General features: G+C 42.9%; 1 protein-coding gene across 1 annotated transcript in view; it reads right to left on the bottom strand.

The window, feature by feature from the left end:
• The window catches only part of LOC126095091 (cytochrome P450 6a2-like), a 102,042-nt gene that overhangs the window by 26,801 nt on the left and 50,538 nt on the right, over window positions 1-24,703 (bottom strand). Inside the window, exon 3 of the mRNA XM_049909785.1 lies at window positions 4,543-4,783. Within this exon, the coding sequence (XP_049765742.1) occupies window positions 4,543-4,783 (241 nt within the window). The remainder of the gene's footprint in view (window positions 1-4,542; window positions 4,784-24,703) is intronic.

Genomic DNA, 24,703 nt, shown 5'->3' with positions numbered 1-24,703 from the left:
AAATGTAAGCACATGTCAGTTCTAGTATAATATATTTGTCCAATGAATTCGCGTTTATCATCTTCATTTCTTCTGGGTGTAGCAATTTTAATGGCCAGCAGTGTATTTTTGAGTACAGTGAATTCAACTGTAATTAATATAATTGATTAATTTGGTTCTATTAATTCTAACAATGTTTCATCCCCACTCCCAACATAGCTGCGTCCCCTAGCAGTGAATTCCGGGCTCCAGCTCATACAGTGACATGAAAGTGCTGCCAACCTTACGCGGCAAGGAGAGATACACGGAGCTCGCCGCCGCGGGAAGACTTCGCGGACGCACTGTAGCAGCTCCAAGATATGGAGAGCTAACAACGACCCGAAGAGTGGCGTGCTTACACCACATCCGTCCAAGCCGCATCGTAATGACGGCGAAAGGGAGAGAATGACATGGCAATCCGATCTCAAGGCATGGTCCTCTGGGCTTGAGTGTGTGGGGCGGCGAGTGGATTATTGTTAATTGTTTAAAATGTAGAATGTAATGTAGAAAAGATGCATTTCCCGGCCTATGCACCAATTGTGGGGCGGCTGGTGGAATATGTGTTATATAAATGTTCCTATTAATTATCCTATCTTTTGCCGTTCTCAACACTGGCTCTCTAACTACAATATTGGCAACCAGAAAGTGATTAGCAAAACGTGAAGCCTGTAATTAGAATGCCTAGTGCCCACTTCATCTGAGAAATACACTCATAGCTACAGCTTATAGCTCTGAAGAATTAGAAGATTGTCTGGGATTAATAATCAAAAACGATCCTGTAAACACAATCCAACTACCAGAGCAGTTCAGAGTCTAATGCCCTGATGCAACTATAACTGTCCAAATTAAATGTTTAAGTGAATGCTCGCCATAATTTGATGATAATGTTCATCAAACGCCACGCTAAATAATGGTCAAATGTCTGTCCCGTGGCGGCACGTGAAAATACGACATACGCAAACTGAAGATTTATCATTAAAGTTATCCCAGGATTAACACTTGACTCGAAAACGATTTCATGGTTACGCATATCCCGAGTTACTTAATACGGCATCCGAGGCTGTTTATAGCAATGATACCGACGCGACGCGACTCCCAACACAGATGGTGTGCTATTCAGCGTCTGGAGAGAACTGGGGCCTTTTTTCTCGCGCAGCGTTCTGATACACTCCTGGAAATTGAAATAAGAACACCGTGAATTCATTGTCCCAGGAAGGGGAAAACTTTATTGACACATTACTGGGGTCAGATACATCACATGATCACACTGACGGAACCACAGGCACATAGACACAGGCAACAGAGCATGCACAATGTCGGCACTAGTACAGTGTATATCCACCTTTCGCAGCAATGCAGGCTGCTATTCTCCCATGGAGACGATCGTAGAGATGCTGGATGTAGTCCTGTGGAACGGCTTGCCATGCCATTTCCACCTGGCGCCTCAGTTGGACCAGCGTTCGTGCTGGACGTGCAGACCGCGCGAGACGGCGCTTCATCCAGTCCCAAACATGCTCAATGGGGGACAGATCTGGAGATCTTGCTGGCCAGGGTAGTTGACTTACACCTTCTAGAACACGTTGGGTGGCACGGGATACATGCGGACGTGCATTGTCCTGTTGGAACAGCAAGTTCCCTTGTCGGTCTAGGAATGGTAGAACGATGGGTTCGATGACGGTTTGGATGTACCGTGCACTATTCAGTGTCCCCTCGACGATCACCAGTGGTGTACGGCCAGTGTAGGAGATCGCTCCCCACACCATGATGCCGGGTGTTGGCCCTGTGTGCCTCGGTCGTATGCAGTCCTGATTGTGGCGCTCAACTGCATGGCGCCAAACACGCATACGACCATCATTGGCACCAAGGCAGAAGCGACTCTCATCGCTGAAGACGACACGTCTCCATTCGTCCCTCCATTCACGCCTGTCGCGACACCACTGGAGGCGGGCTGCACGATGTTGGGGCGTGAGCGGAAGACGGCCTAACGGTGTGCGGGACCGTAGCCCAGCTTCATGGAGACGGTTGCGAATGGTCCTCGCCGATACCCCAGGAGCAACAGTGTCCCTAATTTGCTGGGAAGTGGCGGTGCGGTCCCCTACGGCACTGCGTAGGATCCTACGGTCTTGGCGTGCATCCGTGCGTCGCTACGGTCCGGTCCCAGGTCGACGGGCACGTGCACCTTCCGCCGACCACTGGCGACAACATCGATGTACTGTGGAGACCTCACGCCCCACGTGTTGAGCAATTCGGCGGTACGTCCACCCGGCCTCCCGCATGCCCACTATACGCCCTCGCTCAAAGTCCGTCAACTGCACATACGGTTCACGTCCACGCTGTCGCGGCATGCTACCAGTGCTAAAGACTGCGATGGAGCTCCGTATGCCACGGCAAACTGGCTGACACTGACGGCGGCGGTGCACAAATGCTGCGCAGCTAGCGCCATTCGATGGCCAACACCGCGGTTCCTGGTGTGTCCGCTGTGCCGTGCGTGTGATCATTGCTTGTACAGCCCTCTCGCAGTGTCCGGAGCAAGTATGGTGGGTCTGACACACTGGTGTCAATGTGTTCTTTTTTACATTTCCATGAGTGTATATAAAGCCGCGGTGCGGACGGCTAAGGGAACGCCTGATCAAGTCGGCTCTCCCGATTAACCGCTGGGCTAGTAATGCACCACATTAAGTTATTGAATAAATCATCGCTTCCTTTGCTGATGGCCGATGAAGCTCTCAATTTAAATGTGCCATCAGCACACAGGTAAGTAACCATAATAAAACTCTGACGTGGCTAAGTCAAATATTTTGGGCGAGAGAATTAATTTAATTACTCTACACGCAGTAGACGATCTCTGAACTTGCCCTTTGGAGATACGCTATCGCTATAGTTATATAGTTATTCAATTGAAACTTCTCACATCTTTATGATTATAGCGGATTTCCATTCTACTTAAATTTAAACATCATAGCCTTATTTATTAGCCTACTTAATCTACCTTGCTTCCTTAATTTTTGAGACAAAAACCTGAAAATCATGAATTTCAACTAAAATCTTAATTTGTGAGATCCAAAGTACTGTTTCTATTAAATTATTATGAAAAAGGTATCTAAATATAAATTTTTAAGTTTCTAGCTCTTTTCTGTTGCGCCAATGATTTTTACAGAAAAACGTCCAAATTTCGAAAATGGTTAAAGTTATCGAACTGATATTCAGCACATATTGATTTAGTATTACTCCTGACATGCTAGAACCGTTTCAGGTTATTTACTTGATTTTTAAGTATTGCGCAACATTTATGACGTCAGAGCTAGTTACAGCGGACTAGGCTGGCACACAATGGAAAGACTGATGAGAATTTTATAAGGCGTCAGTAAGCTGCTTCCCTACAAGTGTGATGTCCATTGTATTTTATATGTTGGGTCTCTCAGCCTAGATTTCATTCACGTAGGAGCCACTGATAGTCGACAGGATTTTACAGTGTTTATACGGCATTTGTGACAATATATTATTTTGTTCTCAAAGTGAAAGCCTCATGACAGGAAATCCCAGAATGAGGAACATGAATTTGGCCTAAGGGATAAACTAAAAGAAGGTAATGTCAATTCTGCCATTAACCCCTCAGCAAAAGGTATATTAAATTTTTTGCACATACCATAAGTGGGGTCTGAAAGGCGAGCAGATCAAGGTTTAAGCGAGGATGTTCCTCAAGCCTGATGTAAATGTGTGAGCCAGCCTTTAGCATTATTTGAGAAGATAATTATTTCAAGAAGTTACATACCATATAGAATATTATAGTTTGGTTGTTGCATTGAAATACGAAATCTAGATGTTACACTATAGAAAATTTCCTTTTCCTCAGTAAATGACGAGAGATAACAAAAATGTTGTGCATCTCATGGCGTGAAAAGAAGTTTGTCCGATACTGGTAAACTGACATAAACTGATACTGGTTTTACGTGAGTGACATATTGTCCCGTTAGCAATCTGAGGTATGATATAACATATATAGCTTGCAAAAATATATATGTAAATACCCGAGAACTGTGTTCATAGATATGTTCTGATAAATGGATCCAAAACCATATTACCGACTGCTCGCTTTGAAATGAGGTGTGCAGTTGTCACCAGGTGTCTGGACGTTAGGTATGGTGCACGTAGTTGTCAAGTAGTTAGTAGTCAACCTCTACGTATTCAGTGACCTGCCTTGTAGGCAGAAAGATACGCTAGTGCACCCACACTGAAATTCACGTGAGCATGGGCCACATGCATCGACAGGCTGCTAACTACAATATCATTCAAGTTATTAGGAAATATGTTGTGCAAAAATCCTTAAGAAGCAAATGACAACTGCATCATTGACAGCTTCGTCGAAAGCAGCCTTCCATTCCCGGATATACGTTGATATGAAATTGCATGCTAACTGATACGTTCCAACTCTGATTCTACAGAATTCATTTCCATTTTCGATCGTCTTGTGTAACCTGTTTACTTACGTCCATCTATCCCTCTTAAAATATCTAAATTACTCACCTATCTTTTCGCTGCTTTCCTCAGACGTGAAACCTTGATCTTTCAGTTCCATCATAAAATGTACCAGATCCTCCCGACGAATGTTGTTCTTCTTTCTATAATCCATGGTTTCCAGGACTATCCGGTCGAAGAACTCCGCCACCGTGGAACTGAAGTATTTCACCCTCAGTACAGCCCCGAGTCTTGGAAGCATAAAGGCCAGCATCGCGCCGATAATCTCTTTCTTCGAATGCGGAAGAATCTGGGAAGAAGATAAAGGTGAAGTGAGTGTCCCTGAATAGCGAATGATCGCGGTCATCTGTGGAAGGACTTCTGGAATCAGAGCTACGCCCCCGTATGCTGGGAGATTGTAGGAAATGTGGGCAGCTGTGGTATTTTCTGAAATGGTTGTAACTCTTACCATTATGTTTTCGCAAAATAATATTGGACATTGTCTATAACGTAAGCTTCAAACCCATACGAGGTGGTATCCGAAAGTACCTGAAATTAGAATTCTCCGCCCAATTCGATATGTTTATGCTAAATGTCCCTAAGGTGACCCCCGAACTTCTATTTTCAACCAGTCTGAAAATTCGATGCCAGCTAAGTGGTTTGCATAGTTGTTGTTGATATATTTCCATTGTCATGTTTCCTTGAATTTCGAATTTTGTGAAATTTGAGGTGAAAGAGTAGCTTATTGGTATAAAGCACTGTTTACACTTGGAAAAATCGTTGTTGGAACACACCAAACGTTGAAGCCACAATACAATTTATGTCAGGTACAGACCTAAACTGGTATCCGAGTTCCAGAAACGACCGTACATCAACTGATTCTGCTCACCCATCAGCTGGAATGAAACCAGAAAGTATTCGGACAGTGAGGGATCCGATTGTTGAAAGTCGTAGACTGTTTATCGAAGACCTGTGCAACGCCTTGAGAGTAGGATATGCAAGTGAACTTTCTATCCGGTTCTAGGCGCTACAGTCTGGAACCGAGCGACCGCTACTGTCGCAGGTTCGAATCCTGCCTCGGGCATGGATGTGTGTGATGTCCTTAGGTTAGTTACGTTTAAGTAGTTCTAAGTTCTAGGGGACTGATGAGCTTAGAAGTTAACTCGCATAGTGCTCAGAGCCGCTTGAACCACTTGAACTTGAACTTTCTATCAGAAGAACGGAACACGTGTAGGACTGCGGTGAAGTCTGTGTCACGACTCGTCCATGACGGTCAGACTCAACATCGCACAAAAGTCTGCAGCGAACCTAGACTACTGCTTCAAGACGACCCAGTTACTTCTTTCAAAGTTTGTCACTGAGGACGAAAGTTTGCTTTATAACTGTGACCCTAACCCCTAGCAGAAATCGTGGCAATGAAATAATCATTCTTCACCTTGGCCAGTATAAACTCGACAAGACCAGAACAACATTAAGTTCTATTTGATCTGCTTCCATTCTTACTGACTGAATTTTTTTGTTCATAAGGTGCTTGTCCCTCCTGGTTATGTGATCAGTATGGAATTGTATGAAGGGGTCCAAATACGTCAGAAGGAAGACACGATGAGGATACGTCCACAGAAATGGCGTACGAATTTCAGGGTTATCCTCCACGAGAATGCGTGATCGCATACGACCTTCATTTTTAGAAATTTTTTATTAAGAACAATATGAGAATCACTTCCCGCACAACGTACTAATCCTCAAGATGAAAATCAAGCTGAAGGGTGAAGATCTGATACAGCGGGTGAAATTGAAGCGGGTCGCACAAGGTAATATACGCCTTAACAAATACTCAAGGTTGCATATCAATCGAGGCAGAAACATCGTGATAAGCCTACCCGCTCCCTAGAGGACTAGTTAGGTGCGAGACCTACGTAAGACGTAATATATATTTTGATACACAGGAAAGGAAGTAATCACAATATTAAGAACTACCGTCCTATCAACTTGCTCTCAATTTTGTACAAAATTTTCACAAAGATCTTGTTAAACCGAATTAGTTTCACCCTAGACTCAGTCCAACCTATAGAACAAGCAGGATTTCGAAGCAATTGTAGCACTATTGACCACATTCTGACCGTTAGTGAAGTGATAAGCAGGAATGAATACCAACTGCCTCTCTGTATTGCCTTTGTTGACTTTGAAAATGCATTTGACTCCGTTACCCATGTAGCTGTCCTCCAACCTTTGAGTGAGCAAGGAGTGGGAGCAGCATCCATTGAAGTGCTCAGGAAGATCTACGAGAATTCTTCAGCTTATGTTAACATCGCCGGATCAACTCAAGAATTCCGCATCATGAGGAGTGTCAAGCAAGGCGATTGCATCTCCCCAAAACTGTTCTCTGCTGTATTGGAAATGGCTATGTCAAAGCTGAGCTGGGAAGGTAAGGGAATTAGAATTAATGGAAGAATGCTTACCAACTTGAGATTTGCTGATGATATTGCCTTACTGGCCAAAGACTTCACTGAGCTCCAAAACGTACAGATCTTGCATCGGAATGTCAGCTGGTTGGCTTGAACATGAACCTTTCCAAAACAAAAGTAATGTCCAACAAATGGGTCCCAACTGGAGATGTGTAAGTCACGAACAGTCTGTTATAAGAGGTCAGTGAATATGTCTACCTTGGCCAGATTATAAATATGAAGGGAGACATAAGGCCAGAAATCTATCGACGCATCAAGCTTGATTGGCAAGCATTTGGGAAGAATTCAGCAGTATTAAGATAAAAAATGCCAGTAAATCTGAAGAAAGCAATATTTGATCAATGCATTCTTCCTGTGATGACGGATGGTTGCGAGACATGGACACTGAACTCATTTACAAAAGGGAAACTTAGGACAGCACAGAGAGAGCCATGGAGAGATCAATGCTGGGCCATACAAGAAAGGATAGCAAAAGGGCAGATCACATCAGGTCTATGACGAAGGTTAATGACATCGTAGAGACAGTAGGTTCCTTGAAATGGCAGTGGACTGGCCACGTCGCAAGAAGAAAAGATAACAGATGGACGAAGCTAGTACTGGAGTGGAGTCCGAGAGAGCACCGGAGGCCTAGAGGAAGACCACCAGACAGATGGGACAAAGACATCAAGAAGATCGCTGGTAACACCTGGCAGAGAACTGCCCAAGACCGTCCCACTTGGAGATGACTGCTGAAAGCCTGCCTGAATCCACAACTCCAAGAGGCCACATCATTTAATGATTGAATTGGCTGATGATATATATATATATATATATATATATATATATATATATATATATATATATAACATGTATTTTACTAAAGAAAAGTTTCCGAGTTCATTCTTCATGGGCCAAATCTTCATGTACTAGGAGTACAAAAACGTGTGTAGTAAAGTGCACATATCGTATTCACGACAAACGGCGTAGAATATGTCAGTATGTCCAAGCGAAAACGTGGTTACATGGTAGCCATTAGATATCCAGATACAGCTATTTTAATTTTTAGTTTACAATAAATTAGATAAATTCGGTCCATCACCATGCAGATATTGTCTACTGAGAAACTTACCTGTAGGATAGAAAACGAGAAACAGAAATATTTTCAATGCGTTTTTAGAACTCACATTATCCACAAGGACTATCAGTTAACAAAGTATTTGTTTAAATATTTTACGGCTTAAAATTTTAACCTGTCTGTGACTGAGTAATGTTAAGTTGTGCATAAACGCACACGTCGTCCTTAGCAATATCTATGCTACAATGATCTATCTACATCTACATCCATATTCCGCAAGCCACCTGACGGTGTATGGCGGAGGGTACCTTGAGTACCTCTATCGGTTCTCCCTTCTATTCCAGTTTCGTATTGTTCGTGGAAAGAAGGATTGTCGGTATGCTTCTGTGTAGGCTCTAATCTCTCTGATTTTAACCTCATAGTCGAGGAGATGGTCGCGAGATATACGTAGGAGGGAGCATTATACTGCTTGACTCTTTGGTGAAGGTATGTTCTCGAAACTTTAACAAAAGCCCGTACCGAGCTACTGAGCGTCTCTCCTGCAGAGTCTTCCACTGGAGTTTATCTATCATCTCCGTAACGCTTTCGCGATTACTAAATGATCCTGTAACGAAGCGCGCTGCTCTCCGTTGGATCTTCTCTATCTCTTCTATCAACCCTATCTGGTACGGATCCCACACTGTTGAGCAGTATTCAAGCAGTGGGCGAACAAGCGTACTGTAACCTACTTCCTTTGTTTTCGGATTGCATTTCCTTAGGATTCTTCCAATGAATCTCAGTCTGGAATCTGCTTTACCGACGATAAACTTTATTTGATCATTCCATTTTAAATCATTCCTAATGCGTACTCCCAGATAATTTATGGAATTAACTGCTTCCAGTTGCTGACCTGCTATTTTGTATCTAAATGATAAGGGAACTATCTTTCTATGTATTCGCAGCACATTACACTTGTCTACATTAAGATTCAATTGCAATTCCCTGCACCATGCGTCAATTCGCTGCAGTTTCTCCTGCATTTCAGTACAATTTTCCATTGTTACAACCTCTCGATACACCACAGCATCATCTGCAAAAAGCCTCAGTGAACTTCCGATGTCATCCACAAGGTCATTTATGTATATTGTGAATAGCATCGGTCCTATGGCACTTCCCTGCGGCACACCTGAAATCTCTCTTACTTCGGAAGACTTCTCTCCATTGAGAATGTCATGCTGCGTTCCGTTATCTAGGAATTCTTCAATCCAATCACACAATTCGTCTGATAGTCCATATGCTCTTACTTTGTTCATTAAACGACTATGGGGAACTGTATCGAACGCCTTGCGGAAGTCAAGAAACACGGTAACTACCTGTGAACCCGTGTCTATGGCTCTCTGAGTCTCGTGGACAAATAGCGCGATTGGGTTTCACACGACCGTCTTTTTCGAAGCCCATGCTGATTCCTACAGAGTAGAATTATAGTCTCCATAAAAGTCATTATACTCGAACATAATACGTGTTCCAAAATTCTACAACTCATAGCCGTTAGAGATATAGGTTTGTAGTTCTGCACATCTGTTCGACGTCCCTTCTTGAAAACGGGCCTGACTTGTGCCCTTTTCCAATCCTTTGGAACGCTACGCTCTTCTAGAGACCTACGGTACACCGCTGCAAGATGAGGGGCAAGTTCCTTCGCGTACTCTGTGTAAAATCGAACTGGTATCCCATCAGGTCCAGCGGCCTTTCCTCTTTTGTGCGATTTTAATTGTTTCTCTATCCCTCTGTCGTCTATTTCGATATCTACCATTTTGACATCTGTGCGACAATCTAGAGAAGGAACTACAGTGCAATCTTCCTCTGTGAAACGGCTTTGGAAAAAGACATTTAGTATTTCGGACTTTAGTCTGTCATCCTCTGTTTCAGTACCATTTTGGTCACAGAGTGTATGGACACTTTGTTTCGATCCACCTACCGCAATTCGGCAATTCTACCTGATTCTTCACCACTATCTTGTTAACAGAGTAAATGTTACCAGAATAAGATATTCACTCTGCACCGGAGTGTGCGCTGTTATGAAGCTTACTGGAGGATTAAAACTCCTGTGCCGGACCGAGAGTCTAACTCGGGAACTTTGCCTTTCGCGGGCAAGTGCTCTGCCAACTGAGCTGTGAGGACCGATCGTGCGTCGTGCTTGGGTAGCTCAGTTGGTAGAGCACTTGCCTGCGAAAGGCAAAGGTCCCGAGTTAGACTCTCGGTCCGGTAGACTGTTTTAATCTGCCAGGGAGTTTCAAATCAGCGCGCAGTCCGCTGCAGAGTAAAAATCTCATTCTGGAAACATCCCCCAGGCTGTGGCTAAGCCATGTCTCCGCAATATTGTTTCTCCCAGTAATGCTAGTTCTGCAAGGTTTGCAGAAGAGCTTCTGTGATGTAGGAGACGAGGTACTGGCAGAATTGAAGCTGTGAGGAGGGATCGTGAGTCGTGCTTGGGTAGCTCAGTTGGTAGAGAACTTGCCCGCGAAAGGCAAAGGTCTCGAGTTCGAGTCTCGGTCCGACACACAGTTATAATCTTCCAGGAAGTTTCAGAGTTAATGTCTTGGTAGGATGTTGTTAGTGCACCCAGGTTTTTTTAATAGTTGTCTCTGCAGTGAACAAGGATGGACACAAGATATAATCCTTAGATCACATTTTTATGCAATTAATATTTGCATCGATTTGGAAAGGCCCAGAAGATTACTTCGTACGTTATCATGAAAGGAAGTATGCATAGCTTATTAATTTACTAATGCTTGTATCTTCTCAATCAACAAGTACATGCAAAGCAGATGTTTCTAAACTCATACATTCGAGATGCCTAATTTTTTTCGCCAGTTCAGTTCAGTTCTTTGCTAAGCCATGTCTCCGCAATATTGTTTCTCCCAGTAATGCTAGTTCTGCAAGGTTTGCAGAAGAGCTTCTGTGATGTAGGAGACGAGGTACTGGCAGAATTGAAGCTGTGAGGAGGGATCGTGAGTCGTGCTTGGGTAGCTCAGTTGGTAGAGAACTTGCCCGCGAAAGGCAAAGGTCTCGAGTTCGAGTCTCGGTCCGACACACAGTTATAATCTTCCAGGAAGTTTCAGAGTTAATGTCTTGGTAGGATGTTGTTAGTGCACCCAGGTTTTTTTAATAGTTGTCTCTGCAGTGAACAAGGATGGACACAAGATATAATCCTTAGATCACATTTTTATGCAATTAATATTTGCATCGATTTGGAAAGGCCCAGAAGATTACTTCGTACGTTATCATGAAAGGAAGTATGCATAGCTTATTAATTTACTAATGCTTGTATCTTCTCAATCAACAAGTACATGCAAAGCAGATGTTTCTAAACTCATACATTCGAGATGCCTAATTTTTTTCGCCAGTTCAAGTTCTCCTCCCCCTCTCTTTATCAATCTCCTCGTTCCTCTACATCTGTCCATCTCCTTCTCCTCTCTGTTCACCTCCTGCTACCTGTTCGTCTCCTTCCCTTCCCTTTCTGACCATTTCTTCCTCTTCCCTCTCACTGTGCATTTGCGTCTTCCCTATCTCTTCCTATCTCCTGATCCTATCTGTGTCTGACTCCTCCTTTCCCTTTGCTGTCTGTCCATCCCCTCGTCCTCCCTTTTCTCTGCTAGTTATCACAATCATCACAATTGAAGGCTGAGGGTTCTTACCCCTGTAGAATTTATTTCCAAATAGTAACTAATGTTTGTACCAAATTTGATTTAAATAGTTTCAGAGGTTTAGGTTGGACTTCTTAACCGCGACTTTTTCTCGCGTACGCACACGTGGGATATATTACACACATATTTAACATATTTCACACCTATTTGTACACACACTTCACCTGCATGTCTAGCGAATTTCGCCCTGCAGTCACATTTTCACGCAGCTTAGTGTTTATGACATCGTATCTCCTGAACAATGTGCTGTGTAATAGAATCATTTTGCAGCCACGTCCAGTCTCATATGTGCCTACTATCTGCGTGGTGTGTTGTGAAGAGAATTAGTAGTAAAGCAGTAAGAAATTATAACGTCATGCGGCAGTATTTCACGCATCTCAGTGAGTGTCAGTTCATATCTCCAGATCTATATGTCGTGCAGTGATATGTTTTCTAAGTACATTCAGCGGCATATGTGGGACTCTGTCTGGGAATTGTGCTGCGAAGAGAGTTAAAAACTAAAAAATTAATTAAAATTTCATGAATGATGCGGCAGGTTTTTCCTCGCAACTCAGTATTTGACGTCGTTTCTCCTGAACTGTGTGTCGTCAGAAGATATAATAATTCTGTAGGTATGTTCAACGATAAATGTGGATATTGTCTGTGAAAAGTGTTGCGGTAGAATTAGTAGCAACGAACTAACATATTAAAAACTCTTGCATTACGCAGTAGGTTTTCACGCGTTTTTATGACGTCGTGTCTTCCCTCGAAAAATAATGTAAATTTTCTGGTACATCCAGTGGTATATGTGAATACTGTTTGCAGAATGTGCCACGGACACATTTAGTAGTAAAGAACTAATAAATTAAAACTTGGTGTTTCAAATGGCAGTTTTTACTGCTTTAACGCAGAAAATGTACACTAGTGTCCATTAAAATTGCTACAGTAAGAAGAAATGCAGATGATAAACGGGTATTCACTGGACAAATATATTACACTAGAACTGACATGTGATTACATTTTCACGCAAATCAGTACCCAGAACAACCACCTCTGGACGTGATAATGGGCTTGATACGCCTGGGCATTGAGTCAAACAGAGCTTGGATGGCGTGCAGAGGTACAGCGGCCCATGCGGCTTCAACACGATACCACAATTCATCAAGAGCAGTGACTGGCGTATTGTGACGAGCCAGTTGCTCGGCCACCATTGACCAGACGTTTTCAGTTGGTGAAAGATCTGGAGAATGTGCTGGCCAGGGCAGCAGTCGAACATTTTCTGCATCCAGAAAGCCCGTACAGGACGTGCAACATGCGGTCGTACATTATCCTGCTGAAATGTAGGGTTTCGCAGGGATCGAATGAAGGGTAGAGCCACGAGTCGTAACACATTTGAAATGTAACGTCCACTGTTCAAAGTGACGTCAATGCGAACAAGAGGTGACCGAGACGTGTAACCAATGGCACCCCATACCATCACGCTGGGTGATACGCCAGTATGGCGATGACGAATACACGCTTCCATTGTGCGTTCACCACGATGTCGCCAAACACGGATGCGACCATCATGATGCTGTAAACAAAACCTGGATTCATCCGAAAAAATGACGTTTTGCCATTCGTGCACCCTGGTTCGTCATTAAGTACACCATCGCAGGCGCTCCTGTCTGTGATGCAGCGTAAAGGGTAACAGCTGCCATGGCCTCCGAGCTGACAGTCCATGCTGCTGCAAACGTCGTCGAACTGTTCGTGCAGATGGTTTTTGTCTTACAAACGTCGCCATCTGTTGACTCAGGGATCGAGACGTGGCTGCACGATCCGTTACAGTCATGAGGATAATATGCCCGTATGTCGACTGCCAGTGATACGAGGCCGTTGGGATCCAGCACGGCGTTCCGTATTACTCGCCGGAACCCTCTGATTCGATATTCTGCTAACAGTCATTGGATGTCGACCCACGCGAGCAGCAATGTCGCGATACAATAGACCCTAATCGCGATATGCTACAATCCGACCTTTATCAAAGTCGGAAACGTGATAGTACTCATTTCTCCTCCTTACACGAGGCATCACAACAATGTTTCACCAGGCAACGCCGGTCAACTGCTGTTTTTGTATGTGAAATCGGTTGGAAACTTTACTCATGTCAGCACGTTGTAGGTGTCGCCACCGGCGCCGACCTTGTGTGAATGCTCTGAAAAGCTAATCATTTGCATATCACAACATCTTCTTCCTGTCGGTTAAATTTCGCGTCTGTAGCACGTTATTTTCGTGGCGTAGCAATTTTAATGGCCAGTAGTGTAGTAAGCGACAGACTTTTACTTCCTTTCATCATTTTGTTGGGATCAACAGACAGAAAAAGTTTCGTAAGGGTTCTGAAATTGTATGTATAGTTTGTTGCAAGACTCTAAATGCACTTATTCTCTGGTTGCTAGCTCACATCCGGCAGTGATTCTGTCCACGTAGGAAATGATATGTTTGCCAAAATTGGTTGAAATTGGTCCAGTTGTTTAGGAGAAGAACTGGAGCATACACTTATACGTACTTCCATTTTTATAATTTGTGTGGATATTCAGCATTCTACAGAACTGAATGAAGTTTTCGTGAAGTTACGTATCTTTTACTGAACATCTTTTGTTGCCTTTCTTTTGGGATTGATTATGATGCTTGTATAACTACCAAAGATATTCTAGGTAGAGAATAGACATCGAGAAGAGTAGTTTTCCATCACTGCACGAAGAGTGTCTTCATTCAAGACGATATTATCTGTTGCAAGATTACGCCATGGGAAAGAATCAGTTAGTTCAGTTGACAGAATATCCAGTTAGGTAACTCCAGTTGCAGGGTGAGCTTCTGGAAATATCAGTGTTTCCTATGATTCGCCCGTTTTCATCTCCGTTGCATGGCATTTGGATTTTAAATCACTGGACAGTAATGAGAATGCATGTTGTACAAAGAAAGTGCAGTGATGTAAATTAGTAATGAGAGGTCATTCTTTTTTATTATTCTACTTTTGAAGGCGTATTTTGTCCTACCACGTGCTACGCTGTTCCTTTCTTCCAATTCTATTGTCAGCTTTGCTCTCCCCATCTTGAAAAGCAAAAAACTCTTCTTACGTCTAATATAGGTTCTTTTGTCGTCACGTGTGGAATTCATACTTCTCCTAGGTATGTCCCAACAAACCAAGAGAATCACACAGACATATCATTTTTGTGTACTATGACACAGGACGTCCTTCTCTATATTCCAATCCCGGCGATTAGGCACTGCGTGAAAATAGTGTTAGACTGGAAAATACTGTTGAACTCAAAGTAAGCAGCCAAATGCTTTTCTAAACTCAGCCGACTACGATAATATCATCTGAATCCAGCCACTGCAGTATAATGAAACATCAGAGCACGTATCACCAAGTAAGGCAACCTGGCTTCACAAGGACATAACGACAATGTCGACCAATGGATGGGCTGTTCGAACTGCCCTTACTTGCTTACAACGGTATGTTTAACCTCTTAATACCTTACTAGTCTCGTGCACAACAGCTTTGCACTTACGATCTATTCGCTGTAATCTAACTCGAGCTATTCCATTGTTTATTCTAGAGCTGCTTCCAATTTCCTGGCTAAAATATAAATATCTGCAAAGCCCGATGAATTTTTGCCATCCTGGTGCTGTGAATTCTTCTGTCAGCTGCTCCACAGCTACATACGCATGACATCAATACTAACTCTGTATTAATAAAAACAGAAATTCGTTTGGATGTAATTATTATGGTATTATTACGTCTGTTTTGTTTGATTTACCGCTTTCTTTCCCTTGCAGGTTGTCAGATCACAGAATTTCGAGAGAGTACTTCATTCAGGGAACACGCAGGATGGCAACAATACTACTTCCACGTTCGCTACAACCCAGATGTTTAATTTATGAAATAAAAATTTTTGTACGTACTTATCTATTGATGTAATCACAGTTTAAACATCAAAATCGCGTTTTTTCGAGTTTCACAAAAATTGGCTTACCTACTTTCTTCCCCCGAGCCTTCAAATTGCGTTGTCAGAGAGTACGGAGGAGCGGACAGGGGTTCGTAACATCCTCTTCTCCTTGTAATGGAAAACTGTCCCTAAAATGCGGAAGAATCAGCAGAGATTGAGAGTCTGAAGATGCAGAAGGCAGTGGAAATCACTGCATTAAAGACACTTAAGTTAATATCCATAGGACATGTGGCCATGTAACGTGAAGAGCTCTCCTTTGGTAAGATATTCTAAACTAGGTGCCAATACAGAACCCCGGGAGATGACTACCTAGAGGGAGGTAGCCATGAGAGAGAGTTAGTTAACAACCAACGGAAAGGTAACATTATACAAGAAAAGGCGTGGAATATCAGAAGTTTAAATGTGTGAGGCAGCTACAAAATCTGAAAAGGGGAATGTAAAGACTCACCCTCGACACGAATGGGTCGACGGAAGAAAGGGCTAACCCTAGATTTAGAAAGAATTAGTCTAGTCGCTTTTATTTGTTCTCCGTTCGAATGCACCGCATGATGGCAACAAGTAATTCCACATGTAGAGCTAGGAAGAACTGTCATTTTTATTTATTATTTTGTCTTTTAGTGTTTAGGTTCTTTTCTTCGTAATTATCCAAACGTATAACATATAACAACTTAGGAGTCAATGAAGTGAAGTGAAAAGAAATAAGGATTTATGTTGCTATCAACAGCCGCAGAGATGGATATAATTTGAGTAGGATTCAATATGAATAGGAATGTTTGGCAGAAAAAGAGTTACTGTGAATATTTTAGTGGTGAGGTTGCGCTCAGCAAAATCCGCAGCTAACCAATGTCCGCAACAATAATCTACTTATACATGCCAATAACACGAGCAGAATATGATGAGACAGAAAATATGAGGATATGGAACTGGTTGTTTATTGTGTTAAGGATATCTATTAATCATAAGGGATTGGAACTTGGTACCAGGAGGAGGAGAGGAAGAAAAAGTTACTGGAGAATGGAAGTTTTGTACCAGCAATGAATAAGGAGAATGATTAATCCAATTTTCCAGTCAATTACAACTAGCGATAGGGAAAACATTATTCAAAAATCGCAAGTGGAGCAGGTTTACTTGGAGAAGGTCCAGACACAAGGGACGATTCCAGCTGGATTGCATTACACTCAGACAGATATTCATAAATGAGATATTGGAATGTAAGGCATGCACTGGCACAAATGTAGACTGAGGCAAAAATTTTTTGCTGATGAAGATTACAGTGAGATTTAAGAGGATCGCCTGGAAGAATCACTGTGGAAGGAAGCGAGATAATGAAGTACTAAGGAATGAGAAGGCGCGTTTGAAAATATCTAAAGATGCAGATACTGCGATAATGAATTGCACGCTAGGCAGCTCAATTGAATAGGAATGGACATATTTTATACGGGCAACCGCAGATATGCGGCAGACAAACATAGCTACAAAGAAGGAATCTGGGGGTAAACTTTGGATAAAAGAAGAAGTAATTCAACTTGTCAGTGAAAGAAGATAGTGCAAAAAAGTTCAATGCCTAATAGGAATACAGTACTGTAAATAATATAGGAATAAAATGAATACGAAAGCGCAGGGAGGCAAAGCGAAGTATCTCTATACAATAGGGAAAACAAGTATAGTTAAAATTAAAAGCAAGGGCGTCAACATCAATAACACGATAAGAATAAACACATTTTAACGTGGAAGAAGGACGTGAAGGCTTCAACAAGGGAGAGAACTTGTCTGATGACGTGACAGATGAAATGTGAGTCGACATGGAAGGCATAGGGGGTCCAGTGTCACAGTTTAACAGAGCTTTGGAAGACTTGCAACCGACTAAGATAGAAGGTACAAGTAACATTCCTTCGGATAATTCATAATTTGGATTTGCTGCTCTTGCATTTGCCATGTTCTCAGTTAATATCTCGACACAACAACATTACGTTGAAACGTGAAGTGACGTGTTGACTTGGCAACCAGTTTCATACTAACATCATCTGGTTGTAAGTGATAAACTAACAGTACATGCTAATGTACGATCGGTTCTGCATAACCGTATAATGTAAAATGAAGGCAGTGACGAAAATAAAATAAAAACTTGTCATTAGGCTTGACTTTCACATTATTTTCGTAAATTAATTATCACATAAAACACGTTCAGATTTCACAGAGTTGAATAAAGAAAACCCACTGATGATCGCTCATAGGTGCCGAAACACATTTGGATCGTATGGAAAAACAGTGTCTTGCATAGCAGGTGAACATCATATTCAATAATTGTTTTAGAATTTATGAAGTCAATCGAGGCTGGAAATATACCATCAGACTTACTGAAAAAAATATCAACCACACAGTTCCGAAGACAGCAGGCGGTAGGTAAGTCCGAGTGCTGTCGTCCAGTGAGTTTGAAAGTTTATGTATTCAAGTCTCTAACAATATTATGTACAGAATAATGGCTTTCCGAAAAGTGAAGATGCAGAACCGACAATTCTGAGATTGTGACTGATAATGGAAGCATAACTTAAGAAAAATCACTGCAAGGTCATAAAATTTGTCGTCTTGTAGAGGCGCTTGGCAAGGTAAATTGGTGCAGGAAGCTGAGAAGTCTGAGAAAAGTAAGAGTAACAAAAAAATGGTTCAAATGGCTCTGAGCACTATGAGACTCAACATCTTAGGTCATAAGTCCCCTAGAACCTAGAACTACTTAAACCTAACTAACCTAAGGACATCACACACACCCATGCCCGAGGCAGGATTCGGACCTGCGACCGTAGCAGTTCCGTGGTTCCGGACTGCAGCGCAGGAACCGCTAGACCACCGCGGCCGGCAGTAAGAGTAAAGTATATGGAAATACCAGTAATCTACAAGATGAACAAGAGTAAAGAGGCAGTAATAGAAATGGAAGACCAAGAATGAAGTGTTCGGATTAAAAGCGGTTTAAGACAGGCAAGCAGTTCTGCCAGCTATAGTTTACACATCGAAGAAGCAATAACAGAGATAACAGAGTGCTTCACTAGTAGGGCTAAAATTTAGGCCGAAAGAATATCAGTGATAAGATCCTTTCATGACTCTGCAACAAGGGTTGCAAACCTCGTTCACAGTACGAGCAGCCCTTAGCGGATCGCCATCTCACAAGTGGTCATGACGTCGCCTTTCCGGCTTAGATCTTTTTTAATATCTGACTTGTAAGTACTGCATATTTTCGAGTCAGTACAAACTTTAATTTTATTAATGTACACTCCTGGAAATTGAAATAAGAACACCGTGAATTCATTGTCCCAGGAAGGGGAAACTTTATTGACACATTACTGGGGTCAGATACATCACATGATCACACTGACAGAACCACAGGCACATAGACACAGGCAACAGAGCATGCACAATGTCGGCACTAAAACAGTGTATATCCACCTTTCGCAGAAATGCAGGCTGCCATTCTCCCATGGAGACGATCGTAGAGATGCTGGATGTAGTCCTGTGGAACGGCTTGCCATGCCATTTCCACCTAGCGCCTCAGTTGGACCAGCGTTCGTGCTGGACGTGCAGACCGCGTGAGACGACGCTTCATCCAGTCCCAAACATGCTCAATGGGGGACAGATCCGGAGATCTTGCTGGCCAGGGTAGTTGACTTACACCTTCTAGAGCACGTTGGGTGGCACGGGATACATGCGGACGTGCATTGTCCTGTTGGAACAGCAAGTTCCCTTGCCGGTCTAGGAATGGTAGAACGATGGGTTCGATGACGGTTTGGATGTACCGTGCACTATTCAGTGTCCCCTCGACGATCACCAGAGGTGTACGGCCAGTGTAAGAGATCGCTCCCCACACCATGATGCCGGGTGTTGGCCCTGTGTGCCTCGGTCGTATGCAGTCCTGATTGTGGCGCTCACCTGCACGGCGCCAAACACGCATACGACCATCATTGGCACCAAGGCAGAAGCGACTCTCATCGCTGAAGACGACACGTTTCCATTCGTCCCTCCATTCACGGCTGTCGCGACACCACTGGAGGCGGCCTGCATGATGATGGGGCGTGAGCGGAAGACGGCCTAACAGTGTGCGGGACCGTAGCCCAGCTTCATGGAGACGGTTGCGAATGGTCCTCGCCAATATCCCAGGAGCAACAGTGTCCCTAATTTGCTGGGAAGTGGCGGTGCGGTCCCCTACGGCACTGCGTAGGATCCTACGGTCTTGGCGTGCATCCGTGCGTCGCTGCGGTCCGGTCCCAGGTCGACGGGCACGTGCACCTTCCACCGACCACTGGCGACAACATCGATGTACTGTGGAGACCTCACGCCCCACGTGTTGAGCAATTCGGCGGTACGTCCACCCGGCCTCCCGCATGCCCACTATACGCCCTCGCTCAAAGTCCGTCAACTGCACATACGGTTCACGTCCATGCTGTCGCGGCATGCTACTAGTGTTAAAGACTGTGATGGAGCTCCGTATGCCACGGCAAACTGGCTGACTCTGACGGTGGCGGTGCACAAATGCTGCGCAGCTAGCGTCATTCGACGGCCAACACCGCGGTTCCTGGTGTGTCCGCTGTGCCCTGCGTGTGATCATTGCTTGTACAGCCCTCTCGCAGTGTCCGGAGCAAGTATGGTGGGTCTGACACACCGGTGTCAATGTGTTCTTTTTTCCATTTCCAGGAGTGTACTATATACCTAATGTTTTAGTACAGTTAGTCTAATTCTGAAGAAGACGCTCATAGTAGCGTCGAAACCAGGTCAATTATGACTTAATATTTGTGACCGAGGCCTTATTTGTTACAATATAATTCTGACACGGTCACTGAACCTTAGCAGCTATGTTCAAAGTTTTATGTATCTAAGAAATATTTTTCTTCCACATCAATTCTTCCCCGTTTTTATGACTAACGTTTATGTGCTGCGTTTATTGTGGGTGTTGTTGTATTGAGAGTGATGAATACTTAAGTAAGTATAGAGTTGATCGGTACAGAGATGGATTTTCGAAGAAGACACTTACGAGCCAGCTCTGAATCCCTAGGACGCCTTTTATTTTCCATATACAAAACAGAGCAGTTTGTCTAAAGTATATTGCAAAAGCACTCCAGTGATCAACAGCAAAATTTAACTCCCATTTAGTGCGAGCAAAATAGATTCTTTTCCCACAATAAAGTTTCTTGTTGAGACAGTTAATGTCAGTATCATGGCCGTACCTTTATCAGTGCATTGTCGATGCTATGGTGTTTAGGAGAACGTGAATAATTTGCATCGAACATGTTAATCGTGTAGAAAAAAAACAAGATAAAATATTAAACATTGATGACTAAATGAGGGGTGGAAGGTTAAATGAAGTGCAGTCTCCCTCCTCTTCCGCTTAACACTTGTATAGAAGAATAAATGCAAGAAATAAAAATAAAGATACTGGAATGGCATTAGAGTTCATGCTGACAGGTTATCGGTGATAATAGTCGCGGATGATACTGCTGAGTTCTCAGAAAATGGGACATAAATTGAGGACAGATTACATTCGGAGTAAATCAAAGAATGACAACAGTACCGAAAAACAGTAAAAAACAAAATTATCTAAAATTATAAAATTGAAATTCCGCGCAGGAAAGTAGACAATAGAACGATTACTCGAATGTAAAGAAGGTCAGCAGTCAGTCTTAGAATCCGTAATTTACTAAAGATCTGAATTTCGATAATAACATATAACTCGTACAATAATGCATCGATGATGACTATATTATATAGTCTAAGTCTAGAGCTGCAATAAAATATGGATTCTTCGACTGCTCGCTCTCCTTTGCATTTGAATATTCAACTGTCGCTGTGCACCACCAGTATCGAATGGAATCCAGTTTAGTTGGGCTAAATACTGTTATACTGGAAGAAAAATAGTGCTTGATGGAAAATGTAGCACTCACATAAGCGCATTTCGCAAAAAAATTGACTATAATGGTTGCTGAATAATTGCATTTAGTCCTGCTAGATACCAAAACCATGGAAGGGATCCAAAGCTTACATGAAACTTATATGAAAACCAGGCCAATATTGTGATTTGAGACTTTCTCGGCGTATTCCATTCGTGAAATCTTCTCGGGTGATCAGCCGAGTAAAGGCGTCGTCTTCTCGCAACGTTTCGAAGGGTTTCGTACCCATCATCTTCAAGCGAAGAAGATGATGGGTACGAAACCCTTCGAAACGTTGCGAGAAGACGACGCCTTTACTCGGCTGATCACCCGAGAAGATTTCACAGGCCAATATTGAGATTACCAAATGCCAATCGTTGAATGGTTTTGTTTCTCGAGAACAGACAGACTTTACCGCTGAAAGAGCTGTACATTCTAAACAATAACTATGACACAGATTGCAGAAGAACTGTATCAGATTAATAGTGTTACAGGAACTATATTCAACGATCATGAAACAGCTTACGCTACTGTGAGCCGTCATATTTTTTTTCGGGCCAAAGTGTAACACAAGTCAAAAGTTTATTAAATTACATTATAAAAATTGCCCCCCAGAATCTTTGTAGATTTCCAAGGCTAAAGAACTAGATGGAAGAAACATAAAAATGCCTTGCTTTGGGAAATACTGCAGGTTTTCATGATTTAACATCACACACCTCCTGAAGTGAACTGAGGTTTCCTCTGTATTGACGACATTGTTATCACAGCAGAAGGTAGGAAATTTGACATCAGAGCAAAAGCTGTTGAAAGCAAAATCTTAGATATTCTCCCTATTGAGAGTGAAGGTGTCGATTGAAAATCATTCTGAGGTGCCTGCAGAAATAATGTTGCACGCAAATCAAAGGGAAAAACATGGGGAGCACAATCAGAAGCTATGAGGTGTTATGGACTGGCTTAACATGGACGTCCTGTTCAAGGGCGATCATGGTAGTTGGGAGCTCCAGGGTTAGGGCCGTAATGAGGCCCCTTAAGAACATGTCTGCCAAGGAGGGGAAGGAAGCCAGTGTGCATTCCGCGGGGAGTCATTCTGGATGTTGAAAGGGTGCTTCCGGATGCCATGAAGAGTACAGGGTGCAGCCAACTGCAGGTGGTGGCTCATGTCGGTACCAACGACGTGTGTCGCTTTGGATCGGAGCAGATTCTGTCTGGTTTCGGGCGGCTAGAGGAAATGGTAAAGACTACCAGTCTTGCTTGCGGGATTAAGGTCGAGCCCACCATCTGCAGCATCGTCGATAGAACCGACTGTGGTCCTTTCGTGCAGAGCCGAGTGGAGGGTCTGACTCAGAGGTTCAAAAGGTTCTGTGACCATGTAGGCTGCAGAGTCCTTGACTTGCGCCATCGGGTGGTGGGTTTCCGGATTCCGCCGAATAGGCCAGGAGTCTATTACACACAGTAAACGGCTACACGGGTAGCGGGGTCTGTGTGGAAGGGACTGGGAGATTTTTTAGGTTAGAGGGTCTCAGGGAACCACAGAAATGGCGTCCGACTAGAAGGGGGCAGGTAAAACATAGTTTGTTGTAGAAACGATCGGTACTGTAGTTGTAAATTTTCGAAGCTGTGTTGGGAAAGAACCAGATTTTCAAGCCCTAGTAGAAAGCACTGAAGCTTAAATAGTTATAGGTACACAAAGCTGGATAAAGCTGGAAGTAAGTTCAACCGAAAATTTTTCAAACAATCTAACAGTGTTCAGAAACGATAGATTAAATACCGTTGGTGGTGGAGCATTTATTGCTGTCAGAAATAGTTTGCCCTGTAGTGAAATTGAAGTAGACAGTTCCTGCGAAATTGTATGGGTAGAGGTTATACTTGACAATCGTACTAAACGATTAATTGGATCGTTTTCCCGCCCCCCCCCCCCCCCGACTCTGAAGATGTAATTGTTCAACAATTCAAAGAAAACTTGAGTCCCATTTCAAACAGATACCCCACTCATACAGTTATAGTCGGTGGCGACTTTTATCTACGCTTGATATGCAGGAAAAACTATACGTTTAAAGCCTGCAGAGGCATAAAACGTCATCCAAAATTGTACTCAAAGTTTTCGCATAAAGTTATTTCGAACAATTAGTTCATGAGCCTACTCGAAGCATACATGGTTGCCGAAAGCATACCTGACCTCTTAGCAACAAATCATCCTGAACAAATAGTGAGCATTGTGACGAATAAAGGGATTAGTAGCCAAAAGGCAGTTTCTGCTAGGCTGAACACTGTAACACCAATAACTATCAAAAAGAAACGCGATCTATTTAAAAAAAAGCTGAAAAAATGATCTTAACGCCTTTTTAAGAAACAGTCTTCACTCCTTCAGATCTGATCATGTAAACGTAGAAAAGTTTGGAATGATTTCAAAGAGATAGTATCGATAGCAATTGAGAGACATATACAACAGAAATTAATGCTACTGATCCCGTATGGTACACAAAACGGGTCATATAGCTGTTGCACAAGCAGCGAAAAAAGCATGCCAAATTTAAAAGAACGCAAAATCCCAAAGACTGGCAAAGTTTTACATAAGTTCGAAATATAGCACGTACTTCAAAGAGAGATGCTTTTAATAATTTCCATAACGGAACTCTGTCGCGGAATATGGCAGAAAACACAAAAGATTCTGGTCACTCATAAAGAACACCAGTGGCAAAACGCAATCAATACTTTCACTGCGCGATAACAGTCACTGATGACAGTATCAGTGAAGCAGAGTTGTTAAACACGGTTTTCCAAAACTCCTTCACCTAAGAAGACGTAGCAAATATTCCTCAATTCCAATCAAGAACAACAGCCAAGACGAGAAACATTGAAGTAGATATCCTCCGTGTTGCAAAGCACCTTAAATCACTTTATAAAGTCCAGACGATATGCCAGTCAGGTTTCTCTCAGAGTATGCGGATACAATAGCTCCATATTTAGCAATTATATACAACCAACTGATCAAGTCACATCACTACCCATAAAGGGAAGTAGGAGTAATTCGTTGAATTACAGGCCCATATCATTAACGTCGTTTGCATAGGGGTCTGGAACATGTGTTCGAACATTATGAAGTAACTCGAAGAAAACGATTTATTGACACATAGCACCGATTCCGAAAATA

Source organism: Schistocerca cancellata, chromosome 8, assembly GCF_023864275.1.
Source record: "Schistocerca cancellata isolate TAMUIC-IGC-003103 chromosome 8, iqSchCanc2.1, whole genome shotgun sequence".
NCBI lineage: Eukaryota > Metazoa > Arthropoda > Insecta > Orthoptera > Acrididae > Schistocerca > Schistocerca cancellata.
This window is presented reverse-complemented; position numbering and strand designations above follow the sequence as displayed.